Source organism: Cryptomeria japonica, chromosome 3 (assembly GCF_030272615.1).
Source record: "Cryptomeria japonica chromosome 3, Sugi_1.0, whole genome shotgun sequence".
Classification (NCBI taxonomy): Eukaryota; Viridiplantae; Streptophyta; class Pinopsida; order Cupressales; family Cupressaceae; genus Cryptomeria; species Cryptomeria japonica.
In genome coordinates this window covers 472,031,849-472,057,489 of record NC_081407.1, presented here as the reverse complement: position 1 = coordinate 472,057,489, position 25,641 = coordinate 472,031,849, and the positions used below count along the sequence as shown (strand labels likewise).

The 25,641-nt window shown below is 38.5% G+C and overlaps 2 protein-coding genes across 7 annotated transcripts in view; one reads left to right on the top strand and one right to left on the bottom strand.

Annotated features, from left to right (window-relative positions):
• Window positions 1–25,641, top strand: part of LOC131029587 (uncharacterized) — a 91,431-nt gene that overhangs the window by 52,138 nt on the left and 13,652 nt on the right. For all 6 annotated transcript variants that reach the window (XM_057960117.2, XM_057960118.2, XM_057960123.2 and 3 more), the window contains 2 exons: window positions 19,170–19,389; window positions 20,081–20,145. In XM_057960117.2, the coding sequence (XP_057816100.2) occupies window positions 19,170–19,389; window positions 20,081–20,145 (285 nt within the window). The remainder of the gene's footprint in view (window positions 1–19,169; window positions 19,390–20,080; window positions 20,146–25,641) is intronic.
• LOC131874646 (uncharacterized) lies at window positions 14,952–16,307 on the bottom strand. The gene is made up of 2 exons (XM_059218413.1): window positions 16,042–16,307; window positions 14,952–15,733 (listed from the first exon to the last, which is right to left on the bottom strand). The coding sequence occupies exon 2, from the start codon at window positions 15,677–15,679 to the stop codon at window positions 15,038–15,040; it is 642 nt and encodes a 213-aa protein (XP_059074396.1). The 5' UTR covers window positions 15,680–15,733; window positions 16,042–16,307; the 3' UTR covers window positions 14,952–15,037.

Genomic DNA, 25,641 nt, shown 5'->3' with positions numbered 1-25,641 from the left:
GCTCTGGACCCTTTGGAAGGGTCAGGAGCGAAATTCACCTTTTGGGTCATAATCTTCATCCTTTAATGCTTTCAAACACTTCTTAGGCAAGAACATATCAAAACCTTCACCACATGTCTCAGGAACAAGACTTTTAGTGCAAACAAGGTGAAGAATAGGTGCCTTCTTGGAATTTCGCTCTGGACCCTTTGGAAGGGTCAGGAGTGAAAATCATCCTTGGGCTCAAATCCTGACTTCATTTTCACATTTCTTCACTCCAAATAAGTGTTTTGCCTTCACAAATGCCTGGGAATGAGCTAGTTCATGACTTTGGGCAATGTAGAATGTCTTATGGAGAATTTCGCTCTGGACCCTTTGGAAGGGTCAGAAGCGAAATTTGCTTTGGACCCTTTGGAAGGGTCAGGAGCGAAATTTGACGTTTTGGTCTCTCTGTCAGGATTCATGTATGGAATATAACATTTAAGTATAAGTGATACTTTAAGTTATATTCCATATATACTGTCAGGATGTTTGAGAGTGGTTTCGGACCTCCAGGAGTTATAATGCAAAATCTAGGTTTTGGAGGATTCTTCAGTTTTCCAGACTTAGTCAAATTTCATGATCAGGAAGACATTCCAGACTTAGCCAAATTTCAGGGCATTTGAAGATCAGGATGACATTCCAGACTTCATCACTCACCAACTTGACCTAGCTCAGACCTTCAAGGATGATACTCACTCACCAAGCAAGACACAATTAGCAACAAGAGCAAAACCAGGCCCTAAGGAAGACTCTCAAAGAAACACTAATTCTGGGGCCCCGTGGACTCACCCTGGCTCAAGTAGAGCCTGTCATCCTAGTGATCCCTCTGGCAACACTTAGCATGCAAAGGCTAACAGACAAACCCTAAAAACCTAGAAATCAAACCCCAGAAAGCAAAAAGTAGGGGTCCCCATTTGCAATGGGGTGATGTGTGAATACGTCACAACAACACCCTAATTGCCTAAGGACAATCTCGAAGGATGTTGGAACCATGCAATATGACATAGGATTTACAAGGTAGAGGGCACCTTAATCCTTACATTCTCCCATTGGACATCGTACATTGTAAATATACCCATAGGAATCACAAACAAGGGAAAAAGATCTCTTAGCCAATCATGTATCATCTAAATCTTCACCATGCTCTTATGCTCCAACAAGATACCTGCAAAGGCAACCGTGATAACCACCATGAAACAAAAAACTCCTCAAATTATGTCACCCATGATTAAACAAGGAACATGCCAAGGTGTAATATATCAACGGTCATTCAAACATGTACTATCTTCACGTGAACACAAACATCAAATTCAAATGGTAACAAATGGGTCTGAGTGTCTACCACACTCATACAAGCTAGAATAGTAACCACAACAAATTTCAACTCATCCAAGCTATCTATAGTTCAAACCAGGGTATTCAATACATCAAAAGAAGAACTCCATGCAATGAACATATCAACCCACAATCTACAATCAAGTCCTTGTATGTCCACTAGTCTAAGCATCCATCCTTTCATCTCGACTCAATCATACCAATGCACAAATGACCACAAACAAGGGCAACTTACAAAGTTTGCATCAACATTGAATCAATCCCATGGATATAGAGAGTCATCCCACTTGCAATCCATAAGTTGTAACTTGTACACACCTACAAATTGCATAACTCATAGATTTGAAATAAATGCAAAATGCAAACTCGTTATTGTTAATGTTATTATAGCTATGGTCGGATTCCTTCAGGTCGATTTATATACATTTATGTTAAACATAATTAAGGATTTAACATATGCCGATTAGCATATCCGTCTTGCTTTAATTATAATCGGTTATCTTATGAGGCCGACTTGGAAGTCCGCCACCCCCCTTGCCTTGAGATGTGTTGCTTGGGAGAGTGCTGACCCTTGGTAAAGGGGCACTTGTGTATTTAAAGGAGATCGAATCTCCATTCATTGGCATCGAATCATAACACACAATAAGCAGACCGAACACACTTCAGAAGAGTGAATTCATCCTTCAGCATAGCGAATCCATCCTATAGCAGATCGGATCATTTCATCAGCAGATTGCACATTATATGCAAGTCAGATTGAAGAGTTTTAGATCATTCCTTGACAATTTGGATACCTGAGAGCAGTTCGGACTGTATATACAGCCGTATATGGTGAATTGATCTATTCATATAGCTTCAAGGAGAGAAGCAATTTGTAAAGACATATCTATATTTGATAAATATATTCAGATTCTTTTGTTGCTGGGTTTTTCACCTTCAAGTTGGAAGGTTTTCCCAGGGTATCTTGGTGTGTTCTTTGTTCATTGTGTTGATTTTCCTCATTGCTATTAATCTGACCATAAAATTTAACATGGTATCAGAGCGGGTTTGAAAAGATCGTGATCAGATTTCATTATATCAATGAAGTTTTCTTTCATCTATCACCTTCAAGAAGCAATATCAAGCCTCAAAAATGGTGTATGGTCTCAAGGTCGAAGATAGACTTGAAGGTGCTTCAAACTTCACTTCATGGAAGTTTAGGGTTCTTGTTACGCTTGAAGAAAATGATCTTCTTTAGTTTGTGGAAGAAAAAGATCTATCTAAACCAGAAGATCAAGCAAAGAAACTCCAATTCAAGAAGAATGCCATAAAAGCGAAGAAGTTCTTGACAGACTCCGTGAAGGATCACCTAGTGCTCGTCATTTCCAAAATGTCAAATGCAAGAGACATGTTCAAGACCTTGTAAGGGCTGCATGAGATCAACAACACAATTAGGGCTCTAGTCAAGATGGCGAAAGGAGAATCTGTCATATCCTTCTTCATGAAGATCTCAGAACTGAGGGATCAACTAAGCGCTATTGGAGATGAAGTAGTGGATAAAGATCTTGTCATGTTAGCATTGAATGGCCTTCCTCATTCTTGGGAGCCATTTATTCAAGGTATAAGTGGGAGATCCAAATTTCCTAAGTTTGATCACCTTCGTGCTGATTGCATCCAAGAAGAATCTAGGTTGGTTGCAAGGGGAACTGTCAAAAGTTCTCAAAATGAAGACACCCATGTTCTTGCCACCCAATCTACTAAGAAGAAAGGAAGAAACTGGAGAAAAGGCAACTTCAAGAGGAATAAAGATCAAAGATCAGACTTTGCACCTGATTCAAAGAAGCAAAAGAAAGATCTCTCCCACATTCAGTGCTTTAGATGTGACAAGTTTGGTCACTATGCAAGAGATTGCTTGACAAGGCCTAAACAACAAATGGCAAACATTAATGAAGTCTCCACTCAAAACGAAGCAGAAGACAACTCTAATGGATTCCTCTTCATATCTGCCTTATCAATCAATGTTCCCACAGATAGTGACACCTGGCTAATTGATAGTGGAGCTTCTCGACACATCACAAGCTATTGAGAACATCTTTCGGATTTGGTGGAAAGGGAGTCTAATCTTCAAGTGATCATTGGAGATGATGCACGCTATTCAATGAAAGGATTTGGTGCTACATCACTCAACCTAGAATCTGAAATTTCTCTTCATCTAAGTGATGTCTTATTCATGCCAAAAATCAAGAGGAATCTTGTATCTATTTCAGCCTTAGAGGACAAAGGTTATCAAGTAGCATTTTCATAAGGGAGAGTTCTTGCATGGCCAAAGAACTCCAGCATCAAGATTGCACGTATGATCAGGAATCGACATGAGAGTTTGTACAAGCTTTCCACTCGTCCAGTTCAAGCTCTTCTACATGACTTCCAATTCCAACGAACTGTGGCATAGAAGACTTGGGCATCTACATTTCAGGGCTCTTCCATCATTGGAGAAAATGGTTAAAGGTATTCCTAAACTTAGTCATGTACATGATGGTACTTGTAAAGGTTGTGCTATGGGTAAAAATACTAAGAGTCCATTTCATAGCAGTGAAAATAGGTCAAAAGAAATTTTAGATCTTGTACATTCTGATTTATGTGCTCCAATGTCAATGGCATCCCTAAGTGAATTTTTGTATTATGTAATTTTCATAGATGACTACTCTAGGAAGAATTGGATTTATTTCTTAAGATTTAAAGAGTCTGATGAAGTCCTAGGTAGATTTAAAGAGTTTAAGGCTCAAATAGAAAACTTATCTGGAAAGAGAATTAAAGTTTTAAGGTCTGACAATGGAGGTGAATACACCTCTGGTAGCTTTCATGATTTCTGTATTGAGGCAAGGATCAAGAGAGATTTTTGTGTCCCTTACAATCCACAACAAAATGGAGTTGCAGAAAGAAAGAACAAAAATATTGTTGAAGCTGCAAAAGCCATGATTCATGATCAAGACCTTCAAACCTTTCTTTGGGCAGAAGCCTCTAGAACAGCAGTGTATGTTCATAATAGATGCCCTCATCGGATATTGCAGAATATGACTCCAGAAGAAGTCTTTTTAGGGACTAAGCCTGATGTCATTCACTTGAGGATCTTTGGTTGTCCAGTGTATGGCCATGTACCCAAAGACAAAAGAACCAAGTTGGAACCCTCTGGCAAGAGAGGAATATTTGTGGGCTACAGTGAAACCTCTAAAGCCTACAAGATTTACATTCCTGGTTAGAAACAGATAGAGGTTAGCAGAGATGTTACATTTGAGGAAGATGTTGCATTCAGAAAATCTAAAGGTTCATGCATGGAGATAGATGATCAAGGAACTCCTCAAGACATGGACACTGATCATACTCCTGAGATTCAGAGGGAGTCTACAGAACCTGAAGTAAATGATGATCCAGTTGACCCTTTGGATCCTACTGATGGGCCTAGAGATATTATTGTGAATCGAAAGAGACCTCTTCGGGCAAGGAACACTATGTAGGAGGTAGAGAAGTTTGTAGCTCCTAGAGGCACTTTCAGAGAAAGTAGAAGACCACAAAAACTAGCTATGTTGCATTGATGTGTAATATTATTGAAACTGAACCTTCCAGTGTTGAGGAAGCCTCAAATCAGCAAGTATGGAAAGATGCTATGGATGAAGAATGTCAATCTATTATTAAGAATGATGTTTGGGACATTATGCCTAGACCTAAGGGCAAGTCAGTTGTATCTTCCAAGTGGCTATTCAAGATAAAGCATGCAACTGATGGAAGCATTGAGAAATACAAGGCCAAATTTGTGGCTCATGGTTTCTCTCAGTAAGAAAGAATAGACTATGAAGAAACATTTGCTCCAGTTGCTCGATATACTTCCATCACGACCATCATTGCCATTGCAGCATCTAAGGGATGGAAGCTACATTAGATGGATGTAAAGACAACCTTTCTCAATGGTGTAATTGAAGAAGAGGTCTACATTGAGCGACTTGAAGGCTTCGTGATTCATGGGAAAGAGTCTCATGTATGCAAATTGAAGAAAGCTTTATATGGCCTTAAGCAGGCTCCTCGTGCATGGTATGAAAGAATTGACAGACACCTGGTGAGTTTGGGTTTCTGCAAGAATGATGCTGATCCGAATATCTACTTCAAGACATTCAATGGTGAAGTTTAATCTTGGTCCTATATGTTGATGACTTATTTCTTACCGGGGAAGAACAACTCATCTTTAGATGCAAGGAAGTGACTTCAGAATTTGAGATGAAGGACCTAGGACTCATGCATTTCTTTCTAGGTTTAGAAGTGTGGCAGAAGCTTAATGAGATCATCCCGAGTCAAGGAAAATACACCATTGACATCTTGAAGAGATTTGGGGTGTTAGATTGCAAGTCTATGTCTACCCCAATCGAAACTAACTTGAAGAAGTTAAGTGAATCTGTAGCTAGTTTAGATCTTGTAGATCCTACTATGTACAGACAGTTGATTGGATCCTTAATGTATCTAGTTAACACTAGACTGGATATTTGCTATGCAGTGAGTGCACTTAGTCAATTCATGTGTGAACAAAGGCAGATACATCTAGTTGCAGCCAAGCATATCTTGAGATACTTGCGTGACACAGTTGGATATGGCTTGAAATATTCTTTCAGTGTGGACTTGAATCTACAAGGCTATTTTTTTTCTGAATGGGTAGGGTGTGTTACTGATCGGAAGAGCACCTCTGGTTGTTGCTTCAGTTTGGGATCTGCAATGATTTCTTGGTGTAGCAGGAAGCAGTCTTCAGTGGCATTGAGCACCGCAGAGGCAGAATACATTGCAGCATGTGTGGCAGCTCGCGAAGCAGTGTGGCTTCAGAAGCTCCTTGCAGAATGTTTGGATAATCGTTGGAGCCTACAATTATTCATTGTGATAACCAAAGCTGCGTGAAGCTTTCTATCAATCCTGTGTTTCATGACAGAACAAAGCACATGGAGATCAAATATCACTATATTAGAGATATGGTGCAAAGGAATGCTATTCAGTTAAGGTACATTAGCACTGATGATCAGATGACCGACATTCTCACCAAGCCTCTTGCCAGAGTGAAGTTTGTGCATTTTCGAGACAAGCTTGGAGTTGTGGATAATGAAGCCCCAGCTGAGAGGGAGTCTCAGCATGAGTGATTTATTGAGATGTACTATAATGCATTCTTCTCTGTGAGAGAAGTTTGAGGTGCAAGCCCTTGTTAATACATTCTTCTCTGTGAGAGACGTTTGAGCTGAAAGCCCTTGTTCCACCCTCTGGGAGTAGCCATGGTGTATGTCACGTTGAGAGACTCCATGACTTAGCACTTGTGTTTATTCACCCTCTGGGAAGAGCCACGGTGAACGTCATGATGAGATGACGACATCACGTAGAGTGATTCCGTGATGAGCACTTGTGTTCATTTACATTTCCATTTATGGGAGTAGCCATGATGGATCCACCCTCTGTGAGTAGCCATGGTGGATAGCACTACAAAGATTGTGAAGGAATCCTCCCTAGCTAAGAGGGAGTGTTAATGTTATTATAGCTATGGTCGGATTCCTTCAGGCCGACATAGCTAATATAAATGTGTAATTGGCCTATCGGCCTTGGACATTTATAGGTTCGATTTATTTACATTTATGTTAAACATAATTAAGGATTTAACATATGCCGATTAGCATATCTGTCTTGCTTTAATTATAATCGGTTATCTTATGAGGCCGACTTGGAAGTCTGCCACCCCCCTTGCCTTGAGACGTGTTGCTTGGGAGAGTGCCGACACTTGGTGAAGGGGCACTTGCGGTGTATTTAAAGGAGATCGAATCTCCATTCATTGGCATCGAATCATAACACAATAAGCAGACCGAACACACTTCAGAAGAGTGAATTCATCCTTCAGCATAGCGAATCCATCCTATAGCAGATTGGATCATTTCATCAGCAGATTGCACATCACATGCAAGTCAGATTGAAGAGTTTTAGATCATTCCTTGACAGTTTGGATACCCGAGAGCAGTTCGGACTGCATATACAGCCGTATATGGTGAATTGATCTATTCATATAGCTTCAAGGAGAGAAGCAATTTGTAAAGACATATCTGTATTTGATAAATATATTCAGAGACTTTTGTTGCTGGGTTTTTCACCTTCAAGTTGGAAGGTTTTCCCAGGGTATCTTGGTGTGTTCTTTGTTCACTGTGTTGATTTTCCTAATTGCTTTTAATCTGATCATAAAATTTAAGTGTCATAACATTAGTATGCTGCAAATGAAGGTAACAAGGATAACTTGCTAGTGAAGAAAAAACATATCCAGGACTCCCACTGCATGGGTAATTTCAAATTTGAAAACAGAATCAAAGCATTACACAAGTCTTCCTATAGCACATATCATAGAGGATGTGGCTAATTTTTCTATCACATAGTGTTAAGGAAACATGATACGCAAATTAAATCTCTCATTTCCCAATCAAATATCTCTTCCAAATCCTCCAAACCAATAAAGACAAAGATTAAGGAGCTACCAAATTGTTGCTGACAAATAATGAATCACAAACAACATTTGACTCCATACAAACCACAAAAAAGAGATCTTTGCAAATAAAATCATGTTGTTGTACCACACTAACATGTGCCAAATTGTGTGAAGTAAGATCTCCAATATCCCAGATTGGAAGGATATCAACATCTAACATTCAAATGAAACATGGAAGTATTAGATGCAAACCTCTCAAACTACAGGTAGATCAAACCAAACATTCCACAACACCAGGATTCTGCCAAAAGCCATAAACCATTTCTTTTATCTCTCCAAGCAAGTCCTTTATAATAGCTCTATAGCTCAAGACCAAATTAGGAGAATAATGTAAATCAATGAAACCATGCATCTACTTCTCAACGATCTTTAAATCTCACAAGATGAATGTTCATGAGGTAGGATACATAGAAAGAATGCATCTAATAAACAAGTAGGCAATACCTCTTATATCATTCACCTACTAAGTAGACCAAGAGTGGGATACAATATTGCCATATGCATACAACACTAAGCAATGAAAGCTTACAATAAATGACAATCTTCTCTCCAGATCCATAATGAATTCCTATCCATAACTAGGTGTAGGCTCCTCAATCTTTGTGTAGATTTCCTCATAGTTAGTATTAGTCCAATGTGTATTTCTAAGTAGAAGAGATATCTAGCCTCACTCAAGTCTCTCTACTCTCCATGAGCATCCACCAATCATTCCATACCAACTTCAAATGCAACCTACAAAATCACGAAGCTCTAGACAAAAGATAATTACTTGAAACCAAAGAGAACTACATCCTTTCCCAAGGAAGACCATAAACAACACCTTAACCAAAGACTCCAAGAGTTCTTCATGGCAACCAAGATGTTAACATTCCCAAATAACATGAAGATAACCTTTATTTGTTAATAGTATTAACAATTTCAACGAACTCTCACAAAATGCGAGCTCCTAATGAAATGAACAACCATTATAGAAGATCATCCATCTCCTCATCAAAGATCATACATGACTCTCACATAGTTAAAATACTCACTACATAATTGCACAAAGTTACCACTGAAAGTGATACTGAACTATGCATGGAATTATGACCAACATCATTGCCAAAACTCCACTAAAAGTGAATAGAGCTTCTCATGCACCATAGCGAACTGCTATGGGTCCAATAAACAACTATATTGAGTAATCCAAATAACCATCTCTTTGTCTCACTACAATAAACATATCAATGGAACAAGATGACCAACAAAAGCCAACCAAACAAAATCTACATCATGAAGCCCACATCAAAAATAGATTCAACATCTCATCAATATGCATAATAGAGGAAATGAAAGATCACATGTAGATTCCAATGTTCAAACACATGATCACTACTGTACTTGGTTTGCCACAAAAATGCACAAATAGAGTTACCATAGTATTAGGGACCCATGCAAGCAACCATGCAAACTTGTAACTATATCCATCCAGAACGCACTGAATATAGTCTTTTCATAGATCTACAAACCACAAATTTTGGTTAACATATAAAACCTACAAAACAATCTTTGTAAATCTAAAATCGACTTAAATTCCAAACATTCAAATCAAACATGTCATCAAAACAATGGAATAAGCACAGATCTACAAGCCCACAACTCTTGAAACAAGAAAAACTTAAAAACCTACAAGAAAAAACAAGAAGTGTAGGAGCTTATAACATATGAAACATATCATCTGTACAATTCACAAAGAAACAGGGGAACCGTGTTGTATAAGAGCTTACAAAATAGAAAAATATACTAACTCTACAACTTGCAAGAGATCAATGGATTATCTTTTAGTGCTTTCATGTAAATAGGGGCTAAAGCCTAAAACCATGAACCTAGCATAAGCACTCCATTTTGTAGTCCAAATAGTGGGCGTTTCTCCATGTGAACAGGATGTCAAAAGTAACCATCCAACATGAACACCTTCTCATTGCACATGACCACAAAGTAAAGGAGCAAAACCACCAAACAAGAGCTCTAGGTTACCATTATGCAAAAAAATGATAACTCCATGAAGATCCACAACCATGAGCTTCCAATGCCCAACATAGATCACAGTGACAATGTCAATGGCTTCCAATCTCACAAATCTGCAAAACAAGGTTAACCTATAAAACATTCATTGCAGCCCACAAGCCTTCAACATTTCAAGAAAGGTAACAAACCCCCTTCTTACCAGTCCAATGGCTCTTAGACCAAACAAGCTCTAATACCACGTGCTGGAAAATTTCCAATCTCTATCCAATGAATTAAATTTTAAAGATTTGTTTTCAATTTATGACATCAATTGGTGAGAATTGAGATACTAGGCTTAGACTAATACAATATGAAAATCTGAAATTTGTATGTAAATATAATATTAACCTTAATGTGGAATTATCGTGTTTAGATCGATCTTTTTTATGATGCTAAAAATCAGCCAACATAACATGCTTAAGAACACCACCTTATGAGAATTTATAACAGTAATAAAAGATAACATCACCATGAGATAGCAGCAAAGAGGCACAAATCAGTAACACGACACAAGATTTATGTGAAGAAACTCTTGCCAAAAAAAATCCACCAAGAAGAGAGGCCAAGTATGCATTGTTTTTAAAATAAGATTACAATTTGTCACACACTTCCATTCTCCTCTTTGCCCCCAATATGGCAGCACTTGTGTACATGCGAACAACCTCTTTGTGCTCCAGCCTATTTCTCCTTAGGTTCTTGTACCTACAGCATAACTCTGTTTTCAATTTTTCCACCCTTATTCAACATCCAAGGAGCTGAAATTATAAAGTTGTAAATAGGTCTTATGCACCAAACTTGGCACCCTAAGATGACTCTTCATTCCAAATGTCCTATCCTTTGATTTGCCTCTTAGGAATGTGTTAGGAGTTAGGACACAAGTTTTGGCTCCAAAAATTTTCGCTCCAACCTAGGCACACAAACTTGGAAATGAAACATCACATGAAATGCCACAAATGAAGGAATATCTAGAGACAACTATTGCCTCTTTCCAAACGCCCACTTGGAGGAGCCCAATAGTCATTTTTTTTGTCCTCTTTACTTGTCTTTATCTTTTACCATCCCATTCTAGGCATCTGCATTTGGGAAAAAAATCAATTAAATATTTATGTGCACGAGTCACCTTTACCATTGCTAGTGGAACCTGTCATCCCTTTTGAATGTATTACATACAATGGTGAGAATAAAATATTACAAATTATTGTCCCAATACACCCTAAGTGCCTAAGGATACTTTTGAAGGATGTTGGAACCATGCAATATGATATAGGATTTACAAGGAAGAGAGCACATTAATCCTAACATTGCAACATGTACGACCAAGAATAGAAACCACATACCCAAATATATATGAAAGAGGGGAATTGAATGAAGTAGTCAGCCCATTCCTATATTAATGCTTTGTCTGCTTAGATATTCTAGTGTGCAACTGATTGCCCAATGTTCTTATGGAGTACATGGTGAAGGCATCGTTTACTCTCCTATGATATTTCAGAGATTCTCTATATTTCAACTGTGGGTGATATTTATAAAATTATACAACATTTGCACTCTCCCACCTTGACGAAGTTGGAAAAATATATAATGAAACACAGGTGGTCTGGTTTGATATGACGGTCCATGCAGCTGCACATAATGCCAAAAAAAATGTTATTGGAGTAGGTAGGGTCCGGTTGCTTCAAAATGTTTTGCTGTCTCAAAATAGTGTGCCTCTTGAATGAGTTGTTGTTGAGGTGAGCCTGTAGGAACGCAAAAGTACTGAAGGATGGAGAGACATCGATTAGACAAGTAGTAATGTACAATTTATTCACTCTTTATGAGATTTGAATAGGCTTGTGCAAAGTCTTGATCAATTGAGAGGGAAACCTAGTCTAAGAAGTTGTGACCTCTCATGTTGAGCAATTTGATGAGCATTTTTATGTGAAGATGACTAAGGCAATCCATCACTTTGTTGGCTTTTCCCTTCTTGTGTTTGATCAACAAATGGAAATGTTCCCTAGTAAGTCATCCATGGTTTCTCCAACTTGCTTTGTGGCTACAAAAAGCGAGGTGATTTATGATTTAGCGTGAATGAAAGGCTTCTTTCACAAGTTGTAGTGTTGTCATTACTTGACAGCTTGAATGATTGTGTACAATTATTTCTCATAGGTGGAGTGGTGCTAAATTGTATTGTTGAACGCCTCTGAGTGAAACACAACTAGATGTTCATGTTGGGTGATAATTGTGTTGAATGCAAATTTTGATGCATTGGGATCAATCTCAAAGGCTAGTATTATTTCTAGCATGGCCATTATTGTTGATTGAGCTCCGTATCAGAAAACAACCTTGGTGTATGTGGTTTGATTTAGCAGATAGGATGTGTGAAGACCAAAGAAACGAGACACGGACTCGGCAAGGCCGACTCGGACTCGGACTCGGGACTCGGCGTCAGACTCGACTCCAGACTCAGCTAGACTCGGGAAAGTGAAAAACTCAAGAAATTTAGAGATTTTTAAAGATTTAAAACTTGTTTCAGACACCCTTTATTGAATACACCTTAAAGACACAAAAACATCATTAAACTCGACTCATTTGATTACATACACAAGTATACATCAATCACATAAGCATAAATGCAAATTGTAGCTGAAGAAAATAAGAAACATAGATATATAAATATTGTCAAATGTATACAATATTACAAAACTCATGGAATAAAAAATCCATGTCATCATATGATCATCATCAAATGTTTCATACAAATACCAAAGGTAAATATTAAATACTAAATACAACTACAAGTGTACAAGCCTATGGCTGAGAGGGCCGTGCACCCTCTCACCCTGGCCCCCTGCGAAGGCGTTTAAAGTAGGTCCTGGATGATTCAGCAGCCATAGTCGCTCCCCGTGACACCATGCCATGCTCACCAACATCAGGAACGGCTGTGTCATGCTCACCAACATCAGGAACAGGTGTGTCACTCTGAGTCTCAGTATTTCCTGTCTCTGCTTGTGCTCTCTGCTCCTCCTCTGCCATGGCTACAGCCTCAGCCTCTATATCTACCTGGTCGATCCAATCAATGTCATCATCACTAAATACAGCTGTAGGAGTCCCAGGAGCTGTCTGATTCTCATTGGCCCACTCTGCTTCAAGATCAACCTCATCTAGAATGATAGGAGACATGTCAACTGTTGCATTCTTTCTCATTCTTAGGCGGAGGTTGTAGTGAACAAAGATGCGATCATTCATCTTCTCCACAGATAATCTATTGCGCCTCTTGGAGTGTATGTGCTCAAACATACTCCAATTGCGCTCACAACCTGATGCGCTGCATGGTTGGCTCAAGATACGAATGGCCAACTTCTGAACATTTGGTGTCTCTGGGCCAAAAAAGTTCCACCAATGATCTGAGTTTGAAATGAGAAAAATAAATAAAATCAGTCTCACTCATGAACTCATTTAACAAGTTACAATATAGTATTGAATAAAACTAAAATTAAGCCTAACAATTTATTTTTACCTAGCATCATAGTTGTCCTACCGTCTTTGGTGACAAGACGAGAGAAGGTCTCCCCTTGTGCATCTGAGAACATCTGTAGCTCTCGAAAAAGGTCTATCTGAGAAGTACCAGCAGGTCCCATCTTCTCCATGATTGCATATAGCCCATTAAGGACCTCCGCATCAGCCTTGAAAGAAGGGATAAAACGGAATGCCGGATTCAGATAATAGGCTGCTGCATGGATGGGCCTATGTAGCTGATGATGCCATCTCCTATCAATGATCTCCCAAATGGGACCATACTTGCTCTCATCTGCTCCATAGACGAATCTGATGGCCTCCTTCGCCCTATCCATGCCCTCATATATATAGCCCATTGCGGGCTTATCTCCATCCGCAACTTGCAACAAAACCACCAAGGGCTTAACAAACTGCAAAATTGAAAATATTGTGTAATTTAGAAAAATGAGCAAATAAGAGAATACATATAATAAGTTATAAAACATGAAGCTAAATTGTAGAATTTATAAAAAAATTACCTTCACTATCTCATCACAAGGGACCCAAAAGCCTTGCTCATCAAAAATGCAGTCTGCCATCTCTATCCCTGCAGGGGTGGTAGCATAGGATGAGGAAGACCACTCCTCACCAACAATCATACGTCTCAAGGCAAGCTTAGACCTAAGCATGGACTGCAATGTGAGGAAGTTTGTGGCAAATCTTGTGATTCCTGGACGATGCAACTCCTTCTGCTCTGTGTATTGTCTCATAAGAGCCAACACCCATGAATGATTATATACAAATTTGCAGACATTTCTTGCCCTTTCTACACATCTCTTGACCCATGGGATTTTTCCAATATCCTCCAACATGAGGTCAATGCAATGAGCAGCACATGGAGTCCAAACTATAGATTGGTGCCTCTCCATCAATAGTCTACCTGCAGCAACATAATTTGTTGCATTGTAAATTGTAATTAATGGAGGTACAAACTACAAGATAGTAATTAATTTGCAAACAAAATTAGTTTGTAATCAAAAGTTTACCCGCAGCAACATAATTTGCTGCATTGTCGATCACCACCTATACCATGTTCTCCTCACCCACATCTTCAATCACCTCCTCCATCTGCTCACATAGGTAGGTGGCATTCTTGCAATGGGCGGAGGCATCAATGGACTTGATGAAAACGGTGCCCCCTGAAATAAAAAAATAACACTAGGTCAATGATCATTCAATAAACCATTAGATAAAAAATAAAAAATTAAAGACTATATGAAACTAAAATTAATCAATCACCTGTGGAAGAAACAAGAAAATTAAGGAGAGTTCTATTTCTCCTATCCGTCCAACCATCAGTCATGATGGTGCAACCTTTAGTGCTCCATATGTGGCGTTGTTCATCTAAATCCTTTTTCACATCATCCACCATTTGAGACAAAATGGGTCCCCTCAAATCACCCTCACTAGGGGCTTTGAACCCCGCCCCGCATATGGTAATGGCATCAACCATTTGTTGCGAATAAGGAGACCTGTCGCAAAGAAACTCAATGAGATAAGTTAAGTATAAAAATTCAATGAGATAAGTATAAAAATTAAAACAATCAAAGTTATCAAACATAAAAGTTAGTAAAACATTCACCTAGCTACAAAGAATGGAATACAGCTGTAGCTCCAAAACCTGCCAATTGCCATTTTAGCAGCATCATGGACCTCCTTGTTCCAACCCATGCCCTCAAGCGACGGTTGGGACCCAGGAATAGTGCGAGGCACAAAGAAGGAATCCAACCTAGATTTACGAATCCTAGGTCCAATGGTAACATTCCCACTACAACTACTAGTGGTAGGAGCATGAGAAGTGGCGGTGGCACTGCCACCTATAGAAGCAGAAGCAGAAACGGAAGCACCAGCAGTAGCAAACTGAGTGGGACGATATGGAGGTAAGGAAGAAGGGCCTCCAACACAACCTAACTGTGTCCCTCTTCCTAAAACTGTCTCTCTCCCAATGGCCGCTCGATCCTCCTTTTGTTTCTTTTTTCTTTCAATCTCCTCAACCATTACATAACAATCACGTATGGCCTCAGAGACTGCTTTTAGGCATGGTTCGGCATCATGTCCACGCACACCAGCAATATGGTATTTCAACCTATATATACCTCCATGGAATATTGTTTTGCAAAACATACATTTTGTTTGCCCCTTTCCTTGCCCTGGAAAATCCTCATGATATTTCCAAGCAGGGTCTTTTCTCATGGGGGGTCTAGAAGCTGAAGTAGACATTTTAGGATAGTTTTGTGAAAGTTGAAGTTGAGGCAAATAATAAAGTGAAGTTTGCTGCAATAAAACATTACAAATACAAAATAAAATTAATACATACATTCAAAAAAACTAAAGTAGGGTTTGTAAATTTTTAAAAAAAAAAAATTGTAGGGTTTGTCAAACCCTACAATTTAAAAAAAATAAAATTTACAAACCCTACATACAACCCTACATAGTACAACTACATACTACATGCTACATACAAATTACAAACATACAAAAGATCTTGCATACAAGAAAATGTAAAACTTTCAAAATAAATGAATAGAAAATGGAATTTTTGCATATAAGAAACAAAATAATGTTAAAAAAAACAATCTTACCTCTTACAACAAGCTTGAAATGAGCTGCAAACTCTTCCTATCCAACTCTTGATGCACCAAATCGAAACACAATGCAGCTCCAATGTGACAAATTGAAGAAAACTTGAGCTTCCTCCTTGCTGGTTTTTCTTCTATGCACCCTTGTTTTTCTTCCCAACTCACTTTACTCTTCCTTTTTTTGCAAGTGAATGAAATGAAAGTCACTTTTAGGGCTAGAAGACAATTAACATTAAAAAACGGATTTAAAAAAACTTTCCAAACTATTTTTTTTTTGACTTTTTAGTTGTGCCAACGCCGACCGAGTCTAGGGCTCGGGACTCGCCGAGTTTGGCGATTTTGGGCCAAAATCGCCAACTCGGCAAGTTTGGCGAGTTTACTCTCCAGTCTCGGCCGAGTCCGAGTCCGAGCCCCTTGGACTCGTTTGGCCTGACTCGGACTCGGACTCGCCGAGTTTGGGCGATTTCGGGCGAGTCTCGTTTCTCTGGTGAAGACCCAAGGACAAACCTGTGTCAGAAGTTTGCTAGTCCAAGTGAACCCTTGAGCACTATGAGATTGCATGAAGTTGGTGAATCTTGGATGACTTCAATGATTTTTTGATCTATTTGTATGCATGCGTGGTCAATGATGAAGCCCAAATATTGAATCTATCTGCATGGTGTCTACTGTCTAGTGTACATTTGCTTGAATTAACTTCCAACTTGTGATGACACAATGTATCTAGGATGAGTATGATGTGTTGTACATACTCCTCCCAGATCTGGTTGAATATGAGAATATCATTTAAGTAGATCATGACAAAGGAATTGGTGAAAGTTTCATAAAATGTAATTCATTAAGTGCATGAATGTATTTGGTGCATTGGTCAAGCTGAAAGGCATAACCAACCTTTTAAACAATCCCTCTTTTATCTTGAAATCTATCTTCCTTACATGTTTAGGATTGATAGGAACCTGAGTATATGACATTGTAATTGGTGTTGTACCTATTTTTTAGTTCTAAAATTGATGAAAAAGCTGCCTATGTTTCAAAATTCAATATTTAATCTGCTATTTAAGTATATTTCACCAATTTTTTATGTATTTTTTAGATCTTGAGTGTTTGCTGAGTCTCAAGTCCAAGTCAAAATTTTGGCCTGCTGAGTTTTTGTTGAATTGTGTTTTTGAATTATAATCTAATCTATCTGAAGGATCCCATTTCACTCTTTATTGGTTTGCTTTAAAGTTTTGGTCATATTCTAACACATATAGGACGGCTTCCATCATTATTGGCTACCATCTTGAAACAAAGGATGCTTTTGAAAAACGATAACTCCCTTTAGGTACTTACCATTTTAGAAAACTATAGGCCAATTTTTTTTCCTAACAAATTCCATTTTCAACCCAACTTTGAATGCTTTCAAAAATGGAATATTCTTGTTTAAAATGACATTTTTTCTACATTGTAGATCTTTTAACAAGACATACTTTCTTCTTCAAAGAATTCATATCTAAAAACAAATAAAAAAAGAGACTATTAAAGTACCTACTCAATTGTATGATAACCCATTATGTTTGACATTGGAAACAATTTCTTGTGTGTGCCTTCCTCTTGATGCCCATGCATCTCTCTTGTGACCACTCAAGTACCTTTTATCCACGATGTAGGGCATTGCAACTGTTGGATGTTCCTCTTTTTGGTTCTTCCTTGCAGCATATGGTTTGATTCATTCCTTTCCTTTGCTGCATGGCCTTATATCCTGTTTTCTGCGTCTTCTGCTATCTTTCTTCCTTTTGTTTGTTAATATTTTCTGGCTTGCCCTCACAGGCAGTGCTCCTTTCTTTTTCTCCCTGCACCATGTGTTGCATGCTGCCACTCTTGCTCATGACTTTTGGCTTTGCTGCATTCCAGGTCTGTAAACATTTAAAAATATGCTTATTTCAAATGGGGTCAACTCAAAAATATGTGACTCAAGTTAGTTCTGAGAAAGAATAAAAACATGCAGTTAATATATTAAAGCACTGCTCAATCAAAAGTTTCTTCATCCTCACAATGCCTAGGATACAATCGAAATTGCTTTAATACCACCTGAATGAAATATTACACTGCATGAGAATGGCAACCCCTGCGGGAAGTCAACTATCATGACCTTTCATATTTCTCTTCCATTCTAAAGTCTTAAATTTCTACTTTTTAGATGTGAGGGAGTCTCAAATGAGGTGCATGTCTCACTTACAATTAATTAAATGTGCATGATAATGGCAGCCTGAAGAAAGCCAACCATCACGATCTTTCATAACCCTTTGCCATTCTGAAATCTCATTTTTCCCATTACTCTATTTTTCTAATTTCTGAATGTGTAGGAGTCTCAGATGAAGTGCATTTCTTATTTAGAAGTGACTAAAGAAGACTTACTCAATTATCTTTCAAATAGTTCACATCATGGTGCAGTTCCTATGATTAAGGATAGAGAGCCATTGTTTCTTTGAAAAGGTTGCTAATTCATGCCTTGAGATTATGGTTATAGATTCAATGTTTGTTTTAAAATGGACATAATCATTTCCTTTAAAAATGTTTCTGTACGGAGGCTATCCCAGATTTGTATAGGGCATTTGGGCAGAATTGTTAAAAATCTATGCAGAGATCTGATGCTTTGATGAGGTAATCACACTAGCCCCTAAATATTTATGTTTCTGTGTTAAACAGTAGATGGACACGTGATTTTGACCGGGTGCTTTGTAGGATCTCTTCTTTTTATTCATGTTGGTCAACGAATTAATGGTGACAGTTATATTAGTAGTGGTAAATTATATGGGCCTTTGGTTTGATGCTCAGTCATGGAAACTTGTACCTCCTTTATATTTTTTAAATGAAAATGTGTTTTTCCTTTCAACAATGAAGTTCAATCATGGGAACCCAGAACCTGTTTTTTGTTTTAAGTCTGGCACACATCATGATCTCTATTAGTATTGTCAATTTGTATGGTCATTTTTTGCCTCGGCATTCCATTTTTATTACAGCACAGGAATAAAGTCTCAACATAAGAGACATGTTATAACTGAAATGCGAGTAATATGATCGGTTTGAAATGAGATATTCATTAGTAGTTTCATTGTAAAATCTATAAAACTTAACAAAATGTGTTGTCACAGGGCCTGGATTTACAGATTGTGGAGCATCTTGAAGCTGCTGATTTTATTCTGGCTCATGGTACTGAAGCAATTGGACTTGCAAATGATTGTGGTGTTCAGCCAATGAAACTGGATGAGTTGGAGGAGATCTTGGAGCATGCTGTGGATAAGGGAATTCCTATGATAATTGCCAATCCAGATCATGTTACTGTTGAGGCAAGGGCCTTGAGTGTTATGCCTGGTACAATAAATAGCAACAGATTCTTATTAAAGACACATGCATTCCAGTCGGTAAAATCATCATTTATAATAAATTTAAAATTGGAAATCGTTGTAGAGAGGCATGCTCCATTTAATCCTCTTCCAAAATTTACATTTTCTAATGGATACTTGAGGCTAACCTTCATTGGACTAGATCTTATACCTGAGCATTCGGATTTTGTTAAAACCCTATGACACTTATTCTAAACGATCTGTAATAAAATGGAAAATAATCAACTATATTTACTTAGATATTTAAGGGACCAGATGTAGTGGCTTATGGTCGTGTTTTCATAAAATCAATGATAAAGTTGTCTAAAAACCTCACGTATTTTTTCTGAACTGTTCCTTCATGGATTTTCTCTGAATTAGCTGGGTGTTGTATCACTGGAGCAGGCTGATACTGTGAAATTATGAAATCAAATTGCTGAATAGCTGTATTAACTCCTATGATTAGCATTATGGGATTCCAAGAAAGTAATCTGAAACTAAAAGTGCTATTTTCTATATTTAAAATTTGATTTTGTAGTGTATCAATATAGTCATTGTTGAAATTAGCTATGCTGTTCTAAGGGGTCAGTCAGTCTGTAACTTTATGTTGAAATTTGCAGGTCATTTATTGCGTTCTGTTTATTTATCTGAGGCTTATACCATTTTATTATTTCTTTTAGGGACTCTAGGCTCAAAATATGAAAAAATGGGAGGTCAAGTAAGATGGATGGGAAAGCCGGACCAGGTAAATAACTTTTCCATTATAATAGATTTGCTACGAACTAGTGGCTTCGATATTTTTTGCATTTGTTTCCAGTGGCATATTTTGTCCTCAATTTTTGTTTCTTGTAAATGATATCCACTTGTTCAGAAAAAAATATAGACATTGTGTAACTATTCATGCATATAGGGTGGTGAAATTTGAATTGGGGTACATTACTTTGTAGGCGTCTTACATTTTACGGCACAAATTTAGTGATCATGCAATCATCAAACTTTATCTCCTTCAAAAACAACAGAATTCTACAAATGTATGCTTGTTGATGAGAGTGGATAAACACTATAGTGCACATGATGTTGACATGAGTTATCTAGATGAAGCAAAATATTATACTGGCCAATCTACTTCCTCTCATGGAGTCAAACAATGAAGAAGTGAAACATAAGAAGGTTTTGCATCACCTCATGCAAGAAGAACAATAACTTCTTGCAAACATTAGGTTGTAGGAACCTCAACTTGCTGTCCTCAAGAATCCAAGTACCTTTTCAATGAGTAGAGAAGAAGATCTTCCTTATGAGGGGGATTGTTCTCAGTGCTATGAAGAAGATGACGATCAGTATGGTGCATCAGGATATGATTCCATAGATGGAGAAGATGAAAACAATGAGTATGATGCAACTGATTTGGATTCTCATGATGTGCTTAGTGCTGCTGATGAAGAACAATATGAGTTGCCTGCTCACAACATAGAACAATCTGAGCAAATTTACCCAGCCATCCCTACAGTCAATGATACCATGTGAAGGTGGAATCAAGGTGGTACAATCCACTGTCCTTCCTGCTACTACAAAAGGTCATTTTACTCGGTCCCTTATCATTCCCTTGGACAGTCTTTACAAACAGCTAGACATGTATTGGGTTGATTATGAAATGAAAGTCATGAAAACTAAGGTCTACAACCAGATGCCTAGATTTGATGGATATGATATCAGTAAGGGGACACACATGTTGAGGTATTTTCAAACTTCATGGTTAGAGTTCAGTTTGAAGATGAAGACACATGGATGAGATTTTTTGTTAGGTCCTTGCGTGGGAAAGCAAAAGCTTGGTATGATGGTTTTTATGAGCATTCTTTTTCCTCTTGGAATGACCTTGTTGCTGTATTTGAAGAAGAGTTTGTATTGCATGTTGACCCTACTGTTCTTGTCTTAGAGTTGGCAAACATGAATAAGCAAGGAGAGTCAAGCAAGGGTTTTGTTGTGACGTTTTCAACACATCGCCCCATTGCAAATGTTGCAAATGGGGACCCCCTTCTTTTTAGGCCCTGTCGGTCTTTTGGCTTTGTTTTTTGGGTCTTTTCGCAGCAGTCTCTGCAGTCTCTCTGCTTTGCAAGTGTTCGGGGGTCATATTGATCAAGTCTGCTCTTCGTTTGGGCGAGTTTTATGAAGTCTAGGGCCCGTTTTGTCCCTTTTTAGGGTTTCTGCCTTTTGTCCTAGACTTTAGGGGTTTTTGTTAGGGTTTTGGGAAAACTGAACATACAACTGGAATCAGGACCCTTCAAGGAACCTCCCAGTAAAATTTGAGCCAAAACGGAGCAACTTTCTATTTTTAGAAAGTTCCTTTTTTTAGGGATTTTTTTGGGTCCCGGAATGTCGTCATTTTGCCAAAAATCAAACTTACTATTTTTAGTAATTTCTATTTTTAGTAAGTCGTCTTGCGTCCTGTTTTGGGCTCTAACTCTGACATTTTGGAAAGTTTCTATTTTGGGAAAGTCTATTTGTGACAGGATTAGGCTAGCAAACAGCGAAGAATCAACATGCACAATCACTTCTAAATCTGGAAAGTTGAAAGCAGACAGGCAGGGGTCTAAAATGGCTAAGTGTGAGAATCATCCTTGAAGTGGAAGGCACAAAATTGTTCTAAGTTTGGAAAATCCACCTTCAAAGTCCCAAAGTGGCATCTCAGCACAGACAGTGGTCAAAATTTGGCTAAGTATGGGAATCTGTTCACGAATGGAAAGCTATCTAAGTTTGGAAATTCACATCAATCCACCAATGTCATCTGGATCCGAAAATGGCCGGAAATTTCACGAAGTCTAAAAATGTGAAAGATCTTCATTATGATTCCTATGGACTTGAAACCACTCTCAAACATCCTGACAATATATATGAAATATAACTTAAAGTATAAGTGGTCTTATACTTAAATGTTATATTTCATATATATATCCTGACGAAGAGCTTGGAACTTGTGAAAAGCATCAAAATCCTTCGTGCATGAAGAATTCCGTCCAGCTGTGGACTTGGGCGCCAAAATGGAGGAGGCAAGGATAGATGGAAAATTCCATGAATCCATGGCATAGTGAAAATTTCGCCCAAGGATGCAGTTGGGCGCCAAAATGAGTCAGGCAAGGATAGATGGAAAATTCCATGAATCCATGGCATAGTGAAAATTCCGCCCAAGGATGCAGTTGGGTGCCAAAATGAGTCAGGCAAGGATAGATGGAAAATTCCATGAATCCATGGCATAGTGAAAATTCCGCCCAAGGATGTAGTTGGGCGCCAAAATGAGTCAGGCAAGGATAGATGAAAAAAATTTCATGAATCCTCCACATAGTGAAAATTCCGCCCAAGGGAGTGATTGGGCGCCAAAATGATATACCCATGGAAGGTGTAAAAAATGAAAAAATTCCAAGGCACAGTGAATCCTACGCCCAAGCTAAAAAGTTGAAATTTTGCCTAAGGCATGGAATCCAAGGGGTCAAGGAGGAATAGAAAGTAAAATTCCCCTCGGGCAAATTTTTGGATTTGCTATTTTTAGACACCGGATCTCGCCGGAAGGAGGAAATTGTTATAGATTTGGAATCATGGCAGAATTCTCCATCCAATGAACCTAGCACCTAAATTTTAGGAGGATCCCTAAAAAATAGGGATGTTGAAAAGAAGACATGGACAATTCACAAAACAATGAATTCCTTCCTCAGGAGGAATTTCCGCCCCAGCCTTGTGGAGGGCGCTAGAATGAAGAGTGCATGGAGAAACAGGCAAATTGCAAGAGTCCTTGACCAAGGCATCTTAGCGCCCAAGTGAGAGAAGGAGCGCTAGATAGAGGGATGCAAGGAATCCATGGAATTGAAAGAATTCCCCACCAAGTGTAAAATGCTGCCTAGGAACACAGGAATGCGCTAAAATGATCTTCTCATGGACAGTGCACAAAGAGATGAATTCCTTCATCGGGGAAGAATTGCACCCAAGAAGAAGAAATTCCAGGAAAGGTGAATAATTAACTAAGAGTTTGAAATTTCTTCCTTCAGGACATAGTTCTTGGAAATCATGAAAATTGGCTAAGGTATGAAGAATTTCCTTCCTTAGGGTAAGGAACAAATTTCTTTCCAAAGGAGAATTCCTCCACAACAAGAAATCACATCCAAGGATGAATTGAATCAGAGATGAACTAAACAAGAAATTTCCCCCAGGAAAAGTTTTTAAAAATCCATTCCCGGGCATCAAATCACATCCAAATTTCTAAAGAATTTACAGATTTGGATTCGTAGGAGAATTTTCTCTCTCCTGGACCGTGGAACCCTAATTTGGAAATTTTCCTAAAAAGTAGGAAATGTGCGGAATTGATGAAAAACCTTCTCTGAGCAAGGAAAGTTGAAGAGACTTCAAGAAAATTCTTCCTAAATCGAATTTTCCCTCTCCAACAATTCCAGATGTGTAGGAGCGGATATACGACAGCGGGGTCCACTTGCATGGCGAGGATCTATTGAACACATGGCAATAGAGTGGCGCATTCATTACCGAAATATTTGACCAAATGGCGATCCGGTTATTGCATGTTGAATTTATGGCAGATTCTTTTTGCATGCAGCCGCCGCATGTGGAAATGATGGATCATTTATGACATAATGGGGTGATTTTTGCATGGATGAATGTTCAACGCATGTTGGGCGAATTTGAAGGTGGTGCATTTAATGCGCAATGGATGTTATTTTGGGTACTTTTGAATTAATTGTATATGGGCATGATGGGTTATTGATTTGAGATTCCCACCTTGTTGCATCTTGAGTGGAAAATCTTTCAGGGAAAACCCTAATTAAGGTTTGCATGTAATCATGGTCTGAGGCCTATATAAAGGGGTGACCCCCCTCATTTGTGGAGGAGGGAACTTTGTATGAAATTGTTGCGATAAGTTTTGAGATAATAACAATGAAACATTGTTCTCTGATGGTGTCCACTTAAATTATTTTTTCAAAGCTTGCATGGTTTCACCTTCCTCACTTAGATTAGAAGTAGTAGAGTGCTTTGATTTCAATGGAAAATACAATGGTGTTTGATGAATATCCATGGTTCATACTTTTTGCATCTCGCTGATTGTAAGTTGCAATGTAAAGTTACCCTGAACCCCCTAAATTTGTGCTAAGTTCGATTGTGGATGGTCGTTTGGATTGCGCCGTTTTTTGGGTATTCAAATGTACTTTCTCGATTTGAAAATCCTCTAGCATCCCCAGAAGATTGCACTGGTTCTTGCGGAGTTGTAGTTGATCTTGGCGAAGCAGAGCTTGGTTTATTTGGAATTTGTCCACCAAAGCACTATTCATTGTTATCACTGCCCTTAGGAGTAGATTTAGATCCTTCTAAACCCTTTCCCCTTTACTTTCAGTTCATTTTAGTCCATTCGAAGCAAAAGCATCATAGATTCGCTATATCCGATGGAGTTCGAGCCACAGCAAAGAAGTGAAAGAACGATGCAAAACGTAAGGCCCCTTGGATTACCAACAATCACATCAGCCATCTGAGTCACGTCCGTAGCATAAAGGAACCTTGGAGTCGATTGTTTGAACTTCTTGCAATCTTAGCACACAATTGTACTTTGATCAAGAGAGAGTGAAGTGACCATTAGGCAACTTTATTCTGTGTTCGACGTAGTCATAAAAAAACATGTCAACAGGTTTCAACCACAAGTTTAAGGTAGGAGGAAACCTAGAGGCTTGGGTCCAAAAGCAAAAGACAAAGGTGGGAAATAGGTGTTTGAGGAACTTAATGACAAAATACTTTAATAATTCAAAGTTTGTAACCCTATAGATGCATAAAAGACAGAGGAAAATTGAAAAAGCAAGGAAATAGGGGAAAGCACACCAATAAAGAGGATTTTGAAATCCCAAAGTAGACAAAGGATTTAGGGGGTGTTTGAGAGTGGGATTTTGAGGAAGAAGGGGAGGGCATGTTGACAAGAAACCTGGAAACCAAACAAAGACAAAAAATATATATAAATAGCCTAATACTTCAATTTTTTGGGGATTTTTGCAACTTGAGCACATGACTGAAGTACAAGGGGAGGCTGAGCATAACACCAAGAACACTTTTGACCAATTGGGCCCATTGAAGACTTCTCAGATTGGTTATCAATGATGGGCAAGGTAGGCCAGACCAACAAAGGGGCACCACACATTAGGAAATTTTGGATTGTTGGAGCAGGTACCAACTGTAGGATCCAAATCTGCTCTAGATCACAGAT